Source organism: Anser brachyrhynchus (assembly GCF_964034855.1).
Source record: "Anser brachyrhynchus genome assembly, chromosome: 1".
NCBI classification, from domain to species: Eukaryota; Metazoa; Chordata; class Aves; order Anseriformes; family Anatidae; genus Anser; species Anser brachyrhynchus.
The window spans coordinates 194,613,687-194,631,915 of NC_137694.1; the positions used below are offsets into that span (position 1 = coordinate 194,613,687).

At 36.2% G+C, this 18,229-nt stretch overlaps 1 protein-coding gene across 1 annotated transcript in view; it reads right to left on the reverse strand.

Moving 5' to 3' along the window:
* The window catches only part of DDX10 (DEAD-box helicase 10), a 191,062-nt gene that overhangs the window by 162,223 nt on the left and 10,610 nt on the right, over positions 1-18,229 (reverse strand). Inside the window, exons 5-9 of the mRNA XM_080580520.1 lie at positions 17,886-18,006; positions 16,574-16,763; positions 14,275-14,401; positions 12,906-13,068; positions 11,242-11,326 (exon numbers count right to left, since the gene is read on the reverse strand). Coding sequence (XP_080436646.1) covers positions 11,242-11,326; positions 12,906-13,068; positions 14,275-14,401; positions 16,574-16,763; positions 17,886-18,006 — 686 coding nt within the window. The remainder of the gene's footprint in view (positions 1-11,241; positions 11,327-12,905; positions 13,069-14,274; positions 14,402-16,573; positions 16,764-17,885; positions 18,007-18,229) is intronic.

The following is an 18,229-nucleotide window of genomic DNA, read 5'->3' on the forward strand; positions in this document are numbered from 1 at the left end:
AGAACTCTCAGGCTTAAGGCAAGTAACTGCCTTTACCAACAGCACAGCAGACCATAAGCCACTGCTGACAGAACATTCCATGAATTTTTCAGCTCTTTATATAATGATTAAAGTTGGGAATGACTTGCATGTATAGGTGAAGCCCACTTTCTAAGAAAGCTCTATTTACTTCAACCCAACCAGATTCCAGGCTGTATTTCCACCAGGTAGGTAGCAGATGCTGCCACTGTCTGAACAAGCAATGGATTCCTGGAAAGCCAATGAACCACAGAAGATTCTGCCCTTTATGGCAAAAAATGATGATCACAGTCCCAAGGCAACTAATTATTCATCAAAAAGAACTCTCAGTACTGTAGAAAACAAGGAGAAAAAAAAATACTCTCTTTTATCTACTGAAAGCTTGTATGAGACAGGAAGACAGAAATTACATTGCTGTCAGAAAGAGTCTCACCAATTCATTACACAGAGTAACACACACAGACCTGTTAGTCTCTTCGAAATAGATGCTATGACAGGAAAGTATTCAGAAAAGATCTATGAGAATGACCAGGTATCTGGAAAGAGTACCTGTCTAATCTCTTAATAAGAATATTCCTCCTTTATCAAGATGACAAAAAAAAGAAAAGTCTTAATTCCACCATATATATATATACACCTACAAAGGATGGTCTTTGTAGATTCCTTACCTTTAGTTAAAGGTAGGAAGTGGTTTGTACAGTTTTTTGTTTGTTTGTTTGTTTTTCCTGGCATTTCTTGTCTTTGAATGCCTGACAAAATTCTTAAATTGCTGTTTAAATATACTTCTTTTATTCAGTGTGCAAGACACTGTGAAAGGCCAGTGCCATACAAATCATATAAGAAATACCCATCATGGGTCAATAAATGCAGATACCCTCTCTGCAAGCCACAGATCCAAACTGTGTTATGATATAGTATGGGAAATGTCATTCTACATCAGTTTTGCTTTAATAGCTTTTCCTCAGTACACCCGAGGTTACTCTCAAAACATCATGCAGGACCAGATAAAGCTTCAAGCTGACCCTTGAAAGGTGTTCTTGCATTGTTAGTGCTAAACACTTCCTTTCAGGAAGTACAAGTTCAGGAGATGTAATACTGCAGGTACATTCCATACATAATTCACACACAAAAACCTACCACAACCTGTTATCTATGAACAACAATGATTTCAGTGTTAAAGTCTTACAAAGCCTTTATAGAGAGAAAATAGTACTATAGCTAAGTAGAGAAACAATCACAGGAAAATAGACAATAAATAGATAGAGGTTTCGAAATATCCATACGTTCTCATCTTTTGGCAACTAATAAGGAAAAAAAAATTAAATATTTCTCAGAGCTGATGCCTTCAAAGATTCAAAGGGACTGAAAGACATCTGATAACTACTGATGCAGTATAAGCCTTTTCCTTACCTACTTTGGAAACGTTCACTCTTTTAAATGTCAATATTTTAAACCTACTTAAGGAGTCTTTGCCCATTTTTATACTGCAAGTGTGATTTAATTAATTAAAACAGATGGTTTAATATTAATGCTGCTCTTTCAGAGCTAAACATGAAAATGAAATTATTATAGAATTGAGTAAGCTGAAGAACAAATAATCTAAAGTACCATCTGGGAAGGTTTGTATCTGTTTAGTCTCTCCCATGGGTGTTTAGTTACAGAAAACAAAATCCAAGCCTACAAAAAATGAGTTTTGCTTGGGCAAAGTTTTATCTTATTTATTGAAAAGAAAAAGAACAACTTACTAACGTGCTAGTAAGAAAATTATGGTCTTAAAGATAACCTCCAAGACAGAGGTTGCAGAGGAAAGCTTCAATTTTCAAAGTTTTTCTCTGTGTCCTTCATACCAAGAACTTCTATATTAGCAAACTTATGAAAGCACTATCTACTAAAAACTGTCATAAACAATAAAGAAAAGAACACTTAAATTTTCTGCTCAGCATTTGTTTTCATTACAATGCCTGAAATATAGGAGAAAAGAACATCCTTCAGCCTCTTAAGGGAATAAAGTTCTCCACTAATGCCAACAAAAGAGAATTCCTGTAATTACTTTCAGTAGACACAGACGAAACCTTTGAGCCTTTATAGATGACAAAGCAGCAAAGAGTCAACCTCAGTTACTGAAATTCTTCAGTACGAGGACTACTTCTACAGAAAAGATGACATTAGGAGAAGTTCTCCCCATTCCTGCTAATAGAAGCCTTCAAGTTGCCTGTTATCACTGAAGCCAAACATCTGTCTTAGTGAATAACGAATCACCAGAATTAATTGAATATGCACCTCAACTGTGCTGGACAAAAGTAAGTTAACCTCGAAGTAATCACACTTTCTCAACTGTTTAGTAATTGATGATATTACTTATCTTGTCATATCCTCAAGGTGATCAACAAACCAAAGCAGGGAGTCATCTTCGCATTGCAATTTAAGCAGTCCGTTAGTATTCCAGATACTATTCGTTCCCGTTCTGCAGAAAATTGCATCTTGCTTGCAAAAAGTCTTTGAAAAAAGATATTCATCTCTCTCCTATTTATTTATTAGTCTGCTGGCTTCAATACTTATCAAAAGGCAAGTAACTTCTCTGTAACTCTATCTTGACTTACAAGCAAGGAAGCAGTGACAAATCATAATTAGCACTATAAAGCAAAGGGTAGGAATGATGTATTTACATTGATTGCAGATGAAAAGATAGTTTAAGGCTAGCAGTAACTGATCAGCTACTTGGCCTCCACGAAAACCATTTTTTCTCATCCTGCTGTCAATGAGTGGTTGCCATGCTATCAGTTCCTTCCTACTTGATACTAGCCGGCAGCTCGAGGTGATTTTTAGCTGAAGTTTAAATAGTTTATTCACCATGACAGAACCTATCCTCTTGATTTTAACCTTTTTCTTTTAGTAAATGAGTTATTCTGCAACTCTTTGATCCTTTACTGGGGAAACAGCCCTCTTGACATTTTTAACCATTTTTCTTTTCTGTACTTATAATTAGCCAGTACCACACAGCCCTAAATAATGGATCCTGTTTGCTTCTCATCCAGCCTTTGGATGAAGGCATAACTATGTGCCTGCAAGTAGGTAAATATTCATAAAATTAATGAAGGAGAAAAAACAGAAAGATAAGTTTAACAATTAAAATTGTGCTGCGTATTATGCCATAAGGACCCGAGTGAAGCATATCTCATATCATTAAGAAAATTGTGGTTATGATCCATATCTAATAAACTAAATGATTGCACTCAATGTGTATTTCAGTAATATTTCTATTGTATTGCTGTGACATCTGGGGAAGGAAACTAGTACATATGGACTGAAATCTAAGAAACTTTATAAATAGTTTCTTGAGCTTATAGTTATGGCCTTAGATAAGAAGCTTAATATTTGAAATCAGATTAACAGGATTGAAATTTTAAATTTGACTGAATTCAGAAAGATTCTTTAGCTGGGCTTTATAATCAGACAACACCTTATTAGTATTTATGTAAGGCTGAACAGCCTGGTAATAATCCGACGTTCAAATTCTAGTCCTACACAGACATTAATTCAAGGTATCAGTTTTAATCTCATTTATTAAATAATTTAGTTCTGAAAATACATTTTGGTCAAACTCAAAACCATGAAGGATAACGGTAAAATTTGTGAGAGCAATGAGGCCAGCACCTTTAAAGATTTGTGGATGATAACTACAGTGTCCAGAGAACTTCCCCTAGAAAGTCAAAAAGATTTCTGAAATACCCAAGAAACACACACACACACACACACACTGTATTTCCAAAATAGACTATGTGCATTACACAATATATTATTTGAAATGAGTGCACCCTCGGTCACCATTACCTGTGTTTCCCAGTCAGATTTCTATCAGTTTGCAGAGCTTAAAAACAGAAAACAAAACCAAGTATGATGCAGCGTAAAGATTACATGAAATTTAAGCGTAAAATACCTGTTTCATTAATATCTCAACTGTAATACATGGGAAGTCATGCCAGTCATTATAACCATGAAACATTAAGGTTAAATAGCTGTTAACAGTCTAATAACATCAAAGCCAAGCCCACTAACTTTGTTCACTTTTGCATGTCCATTACACAATCTAATTACATATTTCCACGGTTCTTCCACTGAACCCTTTGTTTATCATACATGGAGTCGAACTATTAGTATGAAGCTATTTAATAGTTAATTCCACCGTGATACCTAATTATTCATCATGTAAAGCCATCATTTATTCACTTGACACAATTTAGACCCCTCCCGGAACACTTCCTCAGCACTTGATTTTGCAAAAATAACATTCTTTAAACCTTTGCACACAGTTTTCGTTTCCATAAAGAAACCAGAACAAAACAATTCCATCACAACCAAAGCTAAAAAAAAAAAAAAATCCCTGCTTTTAGAGCAAAGATTTATAAATGTCCTGTAAAGACAGAAAGAATAGATCCTCTTTTCCAATGGAAGTCTATCTATTTCTCAATCTACATATGACTGCATTTGAGATTTGTGGCTGAGGAAAAAAGCAGGCATAGCATATTTCTTCATATTTTGTAAGAAGTACTTAGAAATATTATTAAAATTAATATTAATATTTAAAAAGTACTTAAAAGAGAGAATGGCTATCTGCGTATGCAAATATACATCTAGTTTTCAGAAGCTAGGTTATAGTGACTTCCCAATCTACATTTTCATTAAGTTAGCTAAAAACTTGATCATACTTAACATAATAAGGACCAGAAAAAGTGGAGTCAAGTTCTATTATTTCTACCATGTAATTTTTAAATTATTTTCATTTCCTTGATAAAATAGCTACAGTAGTGAAGGAAAAAGCATTTCACTGATGCACGTTTGTCTGCACTGAACTCTTTTTATGTAAAGCAACAACATAAGACACCTAAAAAAATCCAAAAAATGTCAAAATTGAGAGCTTTATTCTGAGAAGACCTATTTCAATCTGATGCTCATATGAATAAATCTGTTCACCCACACACTACTCTTCAACAAAGAGGCACTAATATCCATATTTATCCCTAAGGCCTTCCACAGTAATAAAGTAATTCATACTTTTGTTTTAAAATTCACCTATTAAATCTGATTATATAAACTACCATCTTAAAACATATTTCTTAAACAAAGTAACAGCTTTAAGTCTTTCCATATTGGGCTCAATTCAGGCACAACTTTTTATACTACCTTCCAGGCCTTCTGCCACAAAGAGGATTGGTGAAATCTAAGCTTCAGAACAATAAAACATTACTCCTCTAAAGCCCAGAAGCAAGAAGAATTTTATCTGCTGTTTATCATACCTTCTACACTGCTGGGTTTCTTCCCTATTGTGGTAATTTGTTATTCCATTTTTCTCAAGAGACAAAAGAGCAGAGAAAACAAATGGATGAATATCAGAATTTCTGCCCTATCTACATGATCAGTGGTCTCTTATTCGATAAAGAATATTCTTTAAAACAAGCTTTAAAAAGAGATCTGTGTGCACCGCTATCTGAAACTGGTCTTTATCACCTACAGCCCAACAAAAATCACAACAGACCAGAAAGTTTACCTGCCATATACAGCTGAGCAAACTCTGTAGATAGCCTGTGCTCACTGATGGTTTCTAGCTTCAGCGAGAAGAGCTCTGTTTTTTTCCATGGGTTGCAAAAAAAATCCAAAGTTCCACAGAGCATTCAACACAAATGCACATCAATAAAAAGTGAACTGGCCTCACTCTCAGTTTCTTCTTTAGCTCATTTCTAGTGCTTTGTCCTCTCTTAGTTCTTTGTTGCACAGAACTTAGTTCAGTATCCTAAAAAAATGTATCAGTAAATATTGCTATGAAGTCAGAGATTGCTTAGGGTTTTGTTCATTTTTTTTTCCTCTGATCATTTCATAACCTTTTCCTTCTCTTGTCTGAACAGTAGCCTTTTTGTATCTATTAACAAGTTCTGAGAATCATGCAGCTCAGTTGTATTTATGCCACAAAGCCTTAATCCCTCCCATTCAGTCATATATCGGTTACTTGTCATTGTTTGCCAGAAAGGCAGAAGAAACAACGGACAAGAACAAGCAGTGGTTCACCATAAATTGATCTGAAAAGGCCTTTGGGAGGTTGTTGGTCCTCCAGCCTGGGCTGTAAGTAATCCATTTTCCACAGCAGTTGCGCCCACTCTACTGTGCCGAAACACAGATGCTTGCTTATTTTTTTATTACAGCTTCTAGGATAGCGTCATGTCAGCAGCTAATAACCTTAGCCAATTAATGCTGCAGTTTATTGAAACATTCCTGTCATTCTGCTGTAAAAATAATTCTAATGGCCAATACAAAAGCAGGTAAACATGGCTGCAGCATCACAGGCCACTGTCAGGTATGTACATAGGGTACAGTATTTAGAGAATTTAACAGTATGAATTGCAAGGTAAATATGTGGTGTCAACTATTTCTTGTGACCTTTAGTGGCAGTTATTTTTTTACCTAACTTGAGCTAGGATAATGATTTGACTGCAATATAATATGAGATGGTCTAAATACTGCATTTATTATAAAGAAACATCAGTAAAAGTGCTTCACTATGTCTCAAATAAGAAAAAAAAAATCAAACAAGGAGATGCCATCTTGATTATGCCGTTTATTCATGTCTCTCTCAGATTTCCCAATGCAAAAAAACCAAGTTTCCACCACTGAAATATAGTTCCATTATGCCACCCACATTTTTAAATGATTTACTGTCACTTGGACATATTATTCTAAAGATATTTTAATCTCATTTTCACACTTATGGTGTGCAATTACTTAAGGAGAGCCCCAATAAGCATGTTTCAAAGCAATTTATCTGATGACAGAGTAAGATCATTTCATGACTACAGCTCTTCTTAGTCTTTATTCACACTTCCTGGTTCTAATCATCATACCAGCCAGTACAAAATAGCTTGTCCTGGTAATACAGTACTTCGCTTTGAGAAGAAGGACTTTTACTATCCCATTTTCAGAACAGAGTTTGCCAAAAGGAAAAAAGCATATGTACAGCTAGACAGAATATGCCTACTTATATTCATATACACATTACATTTAGCAACCAACAAAAAAAAACACAGTACTTTCCTAAGTCATTTAAGCACCTAACAAACCTAACCACCTAACTTGGATTAAACACCATTAGTATCAGAAATCTGAGCCTGAGTCAGACCTAAAGCCAATATAAATATCTGGATTTAACAGAGAAAAACTGCAGAGCAAAAGTTTTATTCTGTTTTACATTTCACTGTCTCCTGACAGAGAGAAGTACGAAAGAAACAGTTTTTATAGTCCCCTCTGAAGGAAAAAACAGAGTAGAGGGAAGAATGTAATGCTAGGAAAGAAAGCAATTAATTACTGAGACATGCCAGGATATGGGTACATCCAAAATGCAAGATATTTACGCATGAATAGAAAGATAGAATAGACGTTTTGATGTCTTTTCTACTCATCAATGCAATCACAACTGAACGAAAAACATCCCAGTATATGTTCCTTTCATGCCACACAACTTACAAATTATGTTTGGAAAAACATTTTGGGAAAAAAAAAAATGCTATCAGGGTGCTTCAGATACTATTATCTTCTGCTGTCCCCTAGTGGCTCTGCAACTTGTTTCACAGACCTGATCAAAGAATATTTTCAATTGTAGGCTTCATGGACTACAGAAAAGAAGGCATCAACAGAAATTAAAAGACAGAAGTAATGATCATTTGCAAAACTCTGTTCAAGTATCACTTATTTACTTCGAGTTTTTTAAACTAAAACCCACAGGGAAACACTTTGATGTAGTATTTTAAATTACAGACTTCACTAAGAGACCATATGACAAAAATCTAGCCAAAAATATTTATGGGCATGGCCACGGTATTGTCAGCATTTTAGAAATTCTGTTACTGAACTAGTTAAGACTTTAAATACTTTAAAATGCAGCTAGGAGAAATAGCTTCCAATTATTCCCATAATGGCACACCTTTCAAGGTAAAAAGAAGAGAATCTATATATGCCAATTCCACTATAAACTAAAAGCATTACTGGACAACACCCAGATTTTCTTGATCTTACTTTACCATAAATCAAAAATGCAGAAGTTGCAATTTACGTTCTTCATAGGATGCAATGCAAGTGAAATACTAGTTATGGAACATGGCGGTCTTCTCCATTTAAAAAATCAATCTTCAACTTTCATTTTAGATAAGGGTTTGCAAAACTGCCAAAATAGAGGTGGGAACACATCCACAAGTGTTAGTCAAAGGTTTTTCAGCCCCCTCCCAAAAATAATTTATCTCATGACTTTCATATTTACTTTTGTATCACAAAATAATTTGATTTCAAAAGTAAACAGTATTTGGCATCCCAGTTTTAATTACAGCTTAACACAGTCTCCTAATTAGCCGAGATATTTAATTTAGCTTTCATTCCATGCAATTATACACTCGCATAACCCATGAAAATTTGTAATTAACTCTAACCTCATTAATGAGGACTACTAAACTGCAGTTGAGTTCATTTTTATCAAGTTTCTAGAAGAAAGATGAGCTTCTTTCATACTAACTGCATATACTGGAAACAAGTAAAGTTTCCTACTCAACATTCAGAGTTAACCAAGAAGCACATTCACAATTATCCACATTTAAAACTGCATTAGCGTACTTACTTAGTGTACAATATTTACCTATAGCTATTACACATATCCCATATTTTATTTTCAATGATTTATTTCATAGTGTTAAGATCAACAAACAAATCTGTTTCCAGAACGCCTTACTTCAAGGATGGGGAGCCTAACAGTTCTCCAAAATGAAAGCCCTGTGTAGGGCAGAAGCTCCACTGATCTTTGTATGAGTTTACGAGGGAGAAAATACCTGTGAAGCTTTCCCTGCAGAAGGAATTTGCCTTCAGTCTTAGTCTCAATTCTGCCGGCTCCAATAACTCACTCAGAGATGCTCAGAATTTCAGTAAGGTCTGGCTACTGAAAAATTGATGTGAACACAAGTCTGAATGACAGCTTGGTGAAGCAAGAAGCAGGCACCTGACATGGCTTGTCGCCTCTGGGACAAACCCTCTGCCCCAACAGCCTGCCCCAGTCCGTCCCACGCCATCACAGGAGTTTGTATTCAAGACGCCTCTGAATATAGACCCTTAAGTCTGCAAGGCTAACGTCTTAATTAGTGGTATTTTATTAGAAGCATTGTGGAAAAGGGGTGGTTATTGAGCTTGATGTAGCTGTTTACCCGTTCACGTCTCAACAAGCCTTCTGTACTTGTGTGAACTGCCAATTAAACAGTGCCAAATATAGAATCACAGAATCATTAAGGTTGGAAAAGACCTTCAAGATCATCTGGTCCAACCATCACTCTACCACCAATGTCACCCACTAAACCATGTCCCCAAGCACCACGTCCAACCTTTCCTTAAACACCCCCAGGGACGGTGACTCCACCACCTCCCTGGGCAACCCGTTCCAATGCCTGACTGCTCTTTATGAAACGAAATGTCTCCTAAATTCCAACTTGAACCTCCCCTAACGCAGCTTGAGGCCATTCCCTCTAGTCCTATCACTAGTTATCTACAAGAAGAGGCCAAGCCCCAGCTTCCCACAACCTCCTTTGAGATAGCTGTAGAGAGCAATAAGGCCTCCCCTGAGCCTCCTCTTCCCACGACACAATAACCCCGGTTCCCTCAGCTGCTCCTCACAGGACTTGTGTTCCAGGCCCTTCACCAGCTTCGTATCCATTCTCTGGACATGCTCCAGGGCCTCGATGACCTTCTTGTAGTGAGGGGCCCAAAGCTGAACACAGGACTCGAGGTGCGGCCTCACCAGAGCAGAGTACAGGAGGACGATCACCTCCCTGGTCCTGCTGGCTACACTATTCCTGATACAAGCCAGGATACGGTTGGCATTACTGGCCACGTGGGCAAACATCTGGCTCATATTCAAGTGAAATATGAACATGATATACTGTTTACCTTTCCACAATGACGTTATGCAATAAAGACAAAAGACATGTAATAAAGACAAAATTGCAAGCCTTCCATCGAATTCATACAGGATTCAAACAAAACAAAAACCCACCACCCCACAGAACACTAAGCTTATAGGTTTTTTCCTCCGTTGGGACCCATAAGAATAGCTAAATTCAAATCTACATGTAAGTAGTTACATGTTTTATCTAATTACCTAACATCCATTAATTTTGTTCACAGACATTTTTGCAAGAGCATTTAAAAATGTATTATTCTGTTCTATAATAAAAGGTCAATAGGAAAATAGAGTACATAGGAAGGAGCAGAGCAGAAATGTTAGCAATTACAATAAAAATTCTAGATTGTGAAAGAGTTCTGTAAGTACAAAATTTAATGCTATCTGATCCAGAAACACAGATTTCAAATTTCTGTAGTGCTGAGTACTAAATTCTATTCTAAAAACCTTCCATCATTGTTTGATTTCAACTTACATTGCAACGCACATGATAAAAGCCTATCACGAACAAATTAAATTATGTACAAGATATAATGCTAGGTCTCACATTTCATCCTTCAGATAATAAAGTTTGTAATCGAGTGAATTACACAATAACTACTAGTGTTTCTCTTAAAAATCTACTTCAAAGACCAAGGACCAGGTTTTCATTAGTATAACTGGGTAACTCCCTTCCTTCATGAAGACTTAGCCACAAATATTTTAGCTAAGGCTATGCCTAAGAACATAATTTTAAAAAAGACTTAGAAAATTAAAGATTTGACCAGTTATTAACATTGTTTGATTCTTTCCTCACCAAATTAAAATAAGGAAGAAATATTTCAGTTCTTTTGAAGAGTCTGCAATGACACAAAGAAATTGCATCCATACTCTAAAGCAGTTATTTATCCATGTATGGCAGTGGCAAAACAAGCATTTCCACCCACAAAGGCGCTCAACTCAGCCATTAAAGTAATCCTGCCAAGTGCAAAAGACAACTTTGACTTCCTCACTACTAATTTTCCCTGATCAGACTAAACAACTCGACATGTTCTTTTCTCTCAGCTGTAAGAAGTCTCAGATGCTCACTAAGAAAAGCTTAAGTCAAACCATTACACAAATAATCGCAAGTGTCTTTTAGTGATAACAGCCCTTCTTTTCTTTCTAACTTGTGCCTTGATTTTTTCAAGTGAGTGTGCAGCCAATTATCTGTTCTGATAGCTATATAATTTTAAACAGTAAAATATTAATGAGAAGTGAATATGAACCTGGCTGTTCTTCCCACTCTGTGGATATACGTGTTTGCGTCCTCTGGACAGTCGAACTGAATGACCCAGTTTACTGCTGGAAAATCTGCATAAAGAAAAAAACATCAAAATTTAAGCTCACTGGACTCCCAATTCTCCTAATCAAGAGCAACATATTATTTTGGAGCATTAATTTCTGTAAGAACCATCGTTTAGGACAATTTACAGACACTGAGTGTAACCTCTGAAATAAAAATAAAAATAAAATTAATTGCATGTATTAGCATATCATAAACAGCCATCCCCTTCATCAACGAAAGCTAAAATTAATGGTGTCTTCGTTTTCTAAATTACGACACTGCACTGAATGGAACTTAAAGCACGTCTGTTCTTAGCAATTGTGAAATTGTCTTACACAAATGACAAAACACCACTACATTTAACAATTAAATAACAAGATCTGACCCACTTCTCACCTAGAGTTTCAATATTCTACACAGTTGGGGTTTGAAGTTAGCTGTGGTGAGACAGCACTACTTCAGCTATCCATGTACAGAAATATCACACACCCTCTCAATGACAGGGAGGGATTGACCAAGCCTGCCAAAGAAGTCAACATTCAATGTGAATTACAGTATTTATGAGCACTTTCCAACTGCTGCCCTTTATCCACCAGCAGCAGCATGCTTTGCATTGTAGAAAGTTAGTGTTACTTCCTGGCACATCTGTAGTTATGCCATACTGCACAGGTATACCTACACTCTCAACCTAAACACGCAACCACATTAGTTCCTCACTAGTGAGACATCCACAGAGTAGAAGGTATGATAAGCCATTTGCACTTCTCTTTTCCATTTTTTGAGCACCTTCCTCTTAAAACATACCGACAAAAAACTTGCATTTTGGACAATGAAAGTTTGCTATCTAAAAGAAGAACGAGCAGATTCCTAAAACAGGTCTTGTTATAATTAAAATTTTCAAAATACGAAAAAAAAGTTTGAAGTATCTACAGAAAATATAAAGAATGAAATCATAATTTAGCAAGTAATGACCAATGGAAAGAAACACAAGCCAAAACAGATCCTATAAAATATTTGTGCTTTTCCATTTATCTAATATTCTGCCTCTTTAAGAATAGAGTGCTTATAGTGCTATTTGTAATTCAAACAGTAAAATTTCTTCAGGTTTTCATCTCTACATCCTGGCAGGTCAGTAATTTTCCATATCCTTTGGAATAACCCACAGGATACAGAAATATCAGAAATACTTAAAGCTGCTTCCATCTTGCCTTAAGGCATGTAGTAAGCCAATACATCACTATTTCCATTTTCTCTCATTCAGGTTATTTGTCACATAACGTGGCTGGGAAAACTAGATTGTCTACAGAGTGGGGAAAAAAAAGATAGCTTTCACTGACCATTTTAGTATTAAACATTACAAGACAGTAACAATTTAGGTCTTTCTAGAACAAAAAAACACAAATGAAGTTGGCCTCTCTATTAAAGAAACAGCAGAACTAATTAAGAAGCATATCTCTTCTGAAATACCTTAACGAGCTCTCAAGCAAACTACAGTTTCATTTCTTACAGATCAGGTTGGTCTTCAGAGCATACTGTCATTGAAAAAAGTCTTAATAGGATTAAATCATAACTTTGTGAATAATTACAGCTTTTGTGGGTACATACCCAGGCCACGAGCTGCAATATCTGTAGCAAAAAGTACTGCTGCCTTCTTCCGAACAAAACAAGTGTAGACTTCCATTCTCTTGAACTGTTGCTGTTTGCCATGCAGTGCTAGTACAGGAAGACCAGGTTGAAGCTTACAGAACACTCTGAATAAATACTGGACCTATCCAACAGATCAGGAAAAAAGAAAAAAGACTTAACATTGAACAGTAAAAATCACATCCAGTAAATCACAACAGACTTAGCACTTTAAGTAAAATACACTTTTTTCCACATCAAAGATCTGACATGGATTTCTGAGACTTTATCACACACCCAGGTACTATAATAGGAAATGAACAGAGACAAAAGCCTAGTATGCTTTTTGATAGCATTTCCTAGTAGAAACCAGCAAGAATGATTTAGGACATGACTAGTAAAGCTATACACAATGAACCGAAGTATCAAAAGTCCATCAGAAGCACTGCTTTTAGACAACACTGGAGGAGTACAATGTCTTATGCTTGCACTCAAAGCAGTCTACACAGTCCATTTCAAGCTTCAACAGCTTCTTCTATACAATCTGTTTACTATCATACACAGTACCATGACGTAGCTTATAGTAGACATATCTAATAATTTTTAAGAAGTTACAGAAACTATGTATATTGCAGTAACAGCTGCAGCTCAGAGGACTTGTGTCCAAATAAGCCCACAACCTCACTGTCCTCAGTAGCCAACTGCAGAACAAAAATGCTGTAACCTTGTGCATAAGTGAATGAACTGTAATATTTACCACATAATTGTATGTTGAATATACACAGTAAAATATTTGATACATGCAGAAGTTATAAGAATAAATACTTATGCCATCCAAACACAGAACTTAAACAGAATAGTACTAGGCCAGTAGATAACTGAAGGATTACTTCCTTTATAAACATAAGAAAAATCCTTCCCTGCACTATTTTACAGATATAATGTCTTATATAGCCATTTTTTAAAGCTTTTAAAGAAAGCAGGTACATCTATTAAACATTCTTTAACCCATTGAACTGCCTCACCCAGCAAAACTGCAATCGATAGCCCTTAGTGAGGCAACTTTTAGGGGAAGATTGGTTCTTTTTTTAAAAAAAAACAGATGAGCACAGAAGTCACTGAATACCCTGAGGTCTCCATGACCTTCCTGCTCTGAGCTTGCTGACAGCCAGGCCCTGCCTGCATGACACACGTGTAAGTGTAGGCAATGTTTAGCTCCTCCACAATTTCCTGTTGCAAACTAGCCCAGAATGTCACCTCTGGTGCCTTCACACCAACATGAATGTCTTAGTTTTCGTACAGTTTTAACGTGCTACAAAGGGAGGAAAAAAAAAAATAAGGATAGACATACCTCTTTACAGCTTGCAAAAAACACAATGGTCTTCTTTTTCAAGTGACTTCTCAGGAAAGAGTATAACATGTTTACTTTTTGTTGAAGCTCACAAACAACATAGTTCTGATCCAGAGTTGCTGGGGTACTTATAATATAAAAAAGGAAAAGAAAAAGAAAAGAAAGAAAGAAAGAATTAGGTACCATAGTTCCCATGACTTAAAAATGACCAAAAAAAAAAAAAAAGGAAGGGAAAAGAGAAAATATGGGTATATAATATCTACAGAGCTCTCTGTCGATTCTTTTTACTTGAGCGTCAAATGTCCATAAAAAGGGGGGAAAAAGAGTCAGTTGAGAAAGTTCTCCCACTTTGAGGTACAAGTCTTGCAGCTCCACTAGAAACATACTGTTGAAAGATGAATCAATTTCCTTACTAAACGTCAGGGGCGACTTTTGACATGACTTCATTTCATTTACCTTAGACTCTTTTACTAGCAGTAAGCCTAACTCTTTCCATGTCTAAGCAGCGACATTCAAATTGCCTTGACTTAAAATGCAATTTTTGTCTATCAGTGCTATTAAAGCATCATTTGTGCTTAAGGCAATGTCAAAGCACAGTCTAATCATGCACACAAAAAAAGCATTGATGTATTTTCACTGATTACACCCTGACATGCAAAGTGACTTTGTAAAGCTCTGAATTGTCATCTTAACTCACCTTGCCATTATTTGTAAAATTAAAAAACATAAAATAAAATTTAAAAAACATTATTTGGCATTATTGCCCTTGAAATACATCTAAATGCTCATCTCGCAGTCCCTCTGCTTCACCCAAGACAGACCAAGGGCATTTAAAATCATTTTATTTTATTAGAGGTGCCACTTAGGAGGATGAAATTACAAGACACTGCTCCAGATTTTATTCTGCTATTCAGTTTGAATTATGCCACAGTACTTTTTGTCTTGTAAGTCTTTCAGAGGAAACTGTTTCCATAACACAACAGTATACTGTATGCTAAGGATGTGAATTCTAAAACAAATGAAAATGTTCCTTTTTTTTTATTCAATTTATTACCTAACTCTACTTCCCCAAACCCAAAAGTACTTTAAAATAGGCTTCAAAAAAAAAAAAAAAAGATTTGTGAAACAGTCCTCAAACTGAAGCCCACATATTAAGTTCATACACCCTCTTCTGATGAAATATTCACTTTTTTTTTCTAGGAGTCATATTTAATTAGGACACCAATTTGAAAAAAAATAGTGCTTTCAAAGACATTTACAGCAGAATCTAGCCAAATAGTTAAAACACTACCTCAGGATTCAACCTCATTCTGCTGTTTGTTTTGCAGATGATTTCTCATTTGTTCTTGGGTGAGCCATTTTTATCAGTGTGCTTCACCTTTCTCCACCTTCATCTTACATATGGAAATATTTACATACTCCATAAAACAGGAGAAAAAAGTCATGCGTGTTTATAAGCCATTTGGCACTGAGATATCTGACAGCCTCCAGAAATGTAAAATTTTAAATTGCATTCTTCACTTTTTTTTTCCTTTCAAAACCTACGTGCCAGAAACCAACATGCATGTTTTATCATTTAGTGACACATTCATCATGTCTGGGATGGGTCTCCCATTCTGATCCAAACTACACAGCAGGACAAATTTACTTTGTGTGCACAGGGCTGGAATCCTGAACGTGCACAATAAGCCCAGCATATCTGGAAGCCACAAGTCTTGCTGCAACACAGACGAATGCCAAATGCTTTCTTTTGCACACCCAATATCGCACACACAAACAAGACTGTCATTCTGCACAATCCTAGAAGAGTAGCATTTTCTTGGAATGCCAGATTCATCAACAACACATGGATGAACTGTATTTGTGGAATAAATCTGCTGGTCCTGCACAGTAAGTATGCGCACACAGAAGGAAAGGAAGCCAAAAAACAAAAAGTAGCAATTCAGAAGTGACTCCTGCCATGGCCAGGACACTGCTCCATACAGGCTGTAGCCCACTCTGGAGCTTATTCCCAAGGAAAAAAAACTTCCAGTCAGAGAAACTGCCTGAGGTACCACAAGCAAAGTACTGGTTCAGTCTCCTGTAATGAAACAATCAGAACTAGTACCATCTTCCCTAGAAATTCCTTGTTTTCAGGATAGCACAGAACAGGATCCGACAATGACAGAAGGAAAAAGACACATGACTTCTGATTCAAGAAACTGACAGATAAGCAGTTAAGTATGATCACCATCTGTTTAACCACCCCCTGCTCCTCCTCCTCCTCCCCCATTTCCCCCCACAAAATATCCCAACATACCTGAATTTGGCTTTCTCATGAACCCAAACATATTCTGGATCTTTCAGACTCAGCCGCGCAAGATCCTTCACTGATTTTGTTTGTGTTGCGGAAAAAAGCAAGGTCTGGCGTTTCTTAGGCAGATTTTCTATGATTGCATTCATTGTATCAGCAAACCCCATATCTAGAATTCTGTCAGCTTCATCAAGAACTGAATTGAAAAAGATTTGAGAAAAACTAGTTTTAGCTTTACTCTGTTAAAAACTTTAAATCCATGCCTACTTACACTGCAGAGATTAATTACCATATATGACAGCATTTGGTTTATATATACTTGTATTCCAAAAATGTTGTTAAGAACTGCAATAAAGTCGTAGCATTTCCTATATGGGTTCTCTCAGACTCTTCTTTCAGATCCTGAAACAATATTTATACACTCTAGCCCTCCATTTCACATGCTGAACCATTGGAAGATCTGCATTTCAAGTAATCTGTTCAGCAGTTTGCAGACAGAATTAAAATTACAAACTCCCTGTCCTATTGCAGAAACAAAAGCACGGAATATAAAACAGTGCTGTACTGCTCTTGACAGAGCAAAACAGACTCTCCAGTGCGTAAGCTCAATTTGCCATTCAAACACAGGGAATGAACAGAGTAGCACACAGACAAAACCTTAAGAAAAGGGCATGTATTTAATGCAATTCTTGTCTAACTGCCATGAATTGTACTCAGTATAGAGAGCTTAATTTTGCACTTTATCAGTTTCATTAGCCTGTTAATTGCTTCTAAGTTCCTCAAGCTATGCTAAAAATTATGCACAGTTCTTAGAGGAAGGCAAACCCTTCCATTAAACTGAGATTTGTATTCAGGTTGTGAGGATAAAAAGAAGCAATGAAGGGAGAAGTAATCTGGCTTAAAATTCAAAAAGAAATGTCTTCTACAACAGGCATGAAATACATACACTGTAATGAATATTCCATACAATTAATTATCATATCAGGAAAAACAAGAGAGCTATAGGCAGAAAAGGCCAGCTTTTAGCTAACACATACCTAAAGGATAATATGGCATACCACATGCGGGTTTTATTTCCTTACTTAACTTGCCTACTTGTCTTTATCATCTTAAAGAAGGCACACTCAGTAATTGTTTTGAGAGAAAGTAGACACAAGAAAGGGGTTTTGTTGTTTTCTATTTTAATTTGTACATATGCAAACTTAAACGCCCTTTCATCTACATACTAGGGTAGTCAAACTTTTTAACAAAGGAAGTGCTCCACAGTTATGATCTACTAAAAATATTTCTAAGTACTTTTGAGTACTTAAAAACTTACTCAACATTTGCAGATCAGATGCGTAGAAATACGAAGTTTCATCCATGTGCTGTAGAAGCCGTCCTGGAGTACAAATCAGCATATTTATGTGGTGGATTCTCTCAGACTCTTCTTTCAGATCCTGAAATAGGTTAAACCAGCTGAGCTCTAGCTGTTCACACCAGAAGCCCAGTGCTAGAGATCTCAGCCCTCCTTAACCTATTGATATCTTTTTGAAAGAATCAAGCCTGTCCTCTTTCTACACATATACCACATCTTATCAACATGCTCACACTTGTGGCTTAAGCAAATATATATATCAGAGCAATCTAGTTTAACAGGACAGGAAGGGTTGGTAGGAAGTT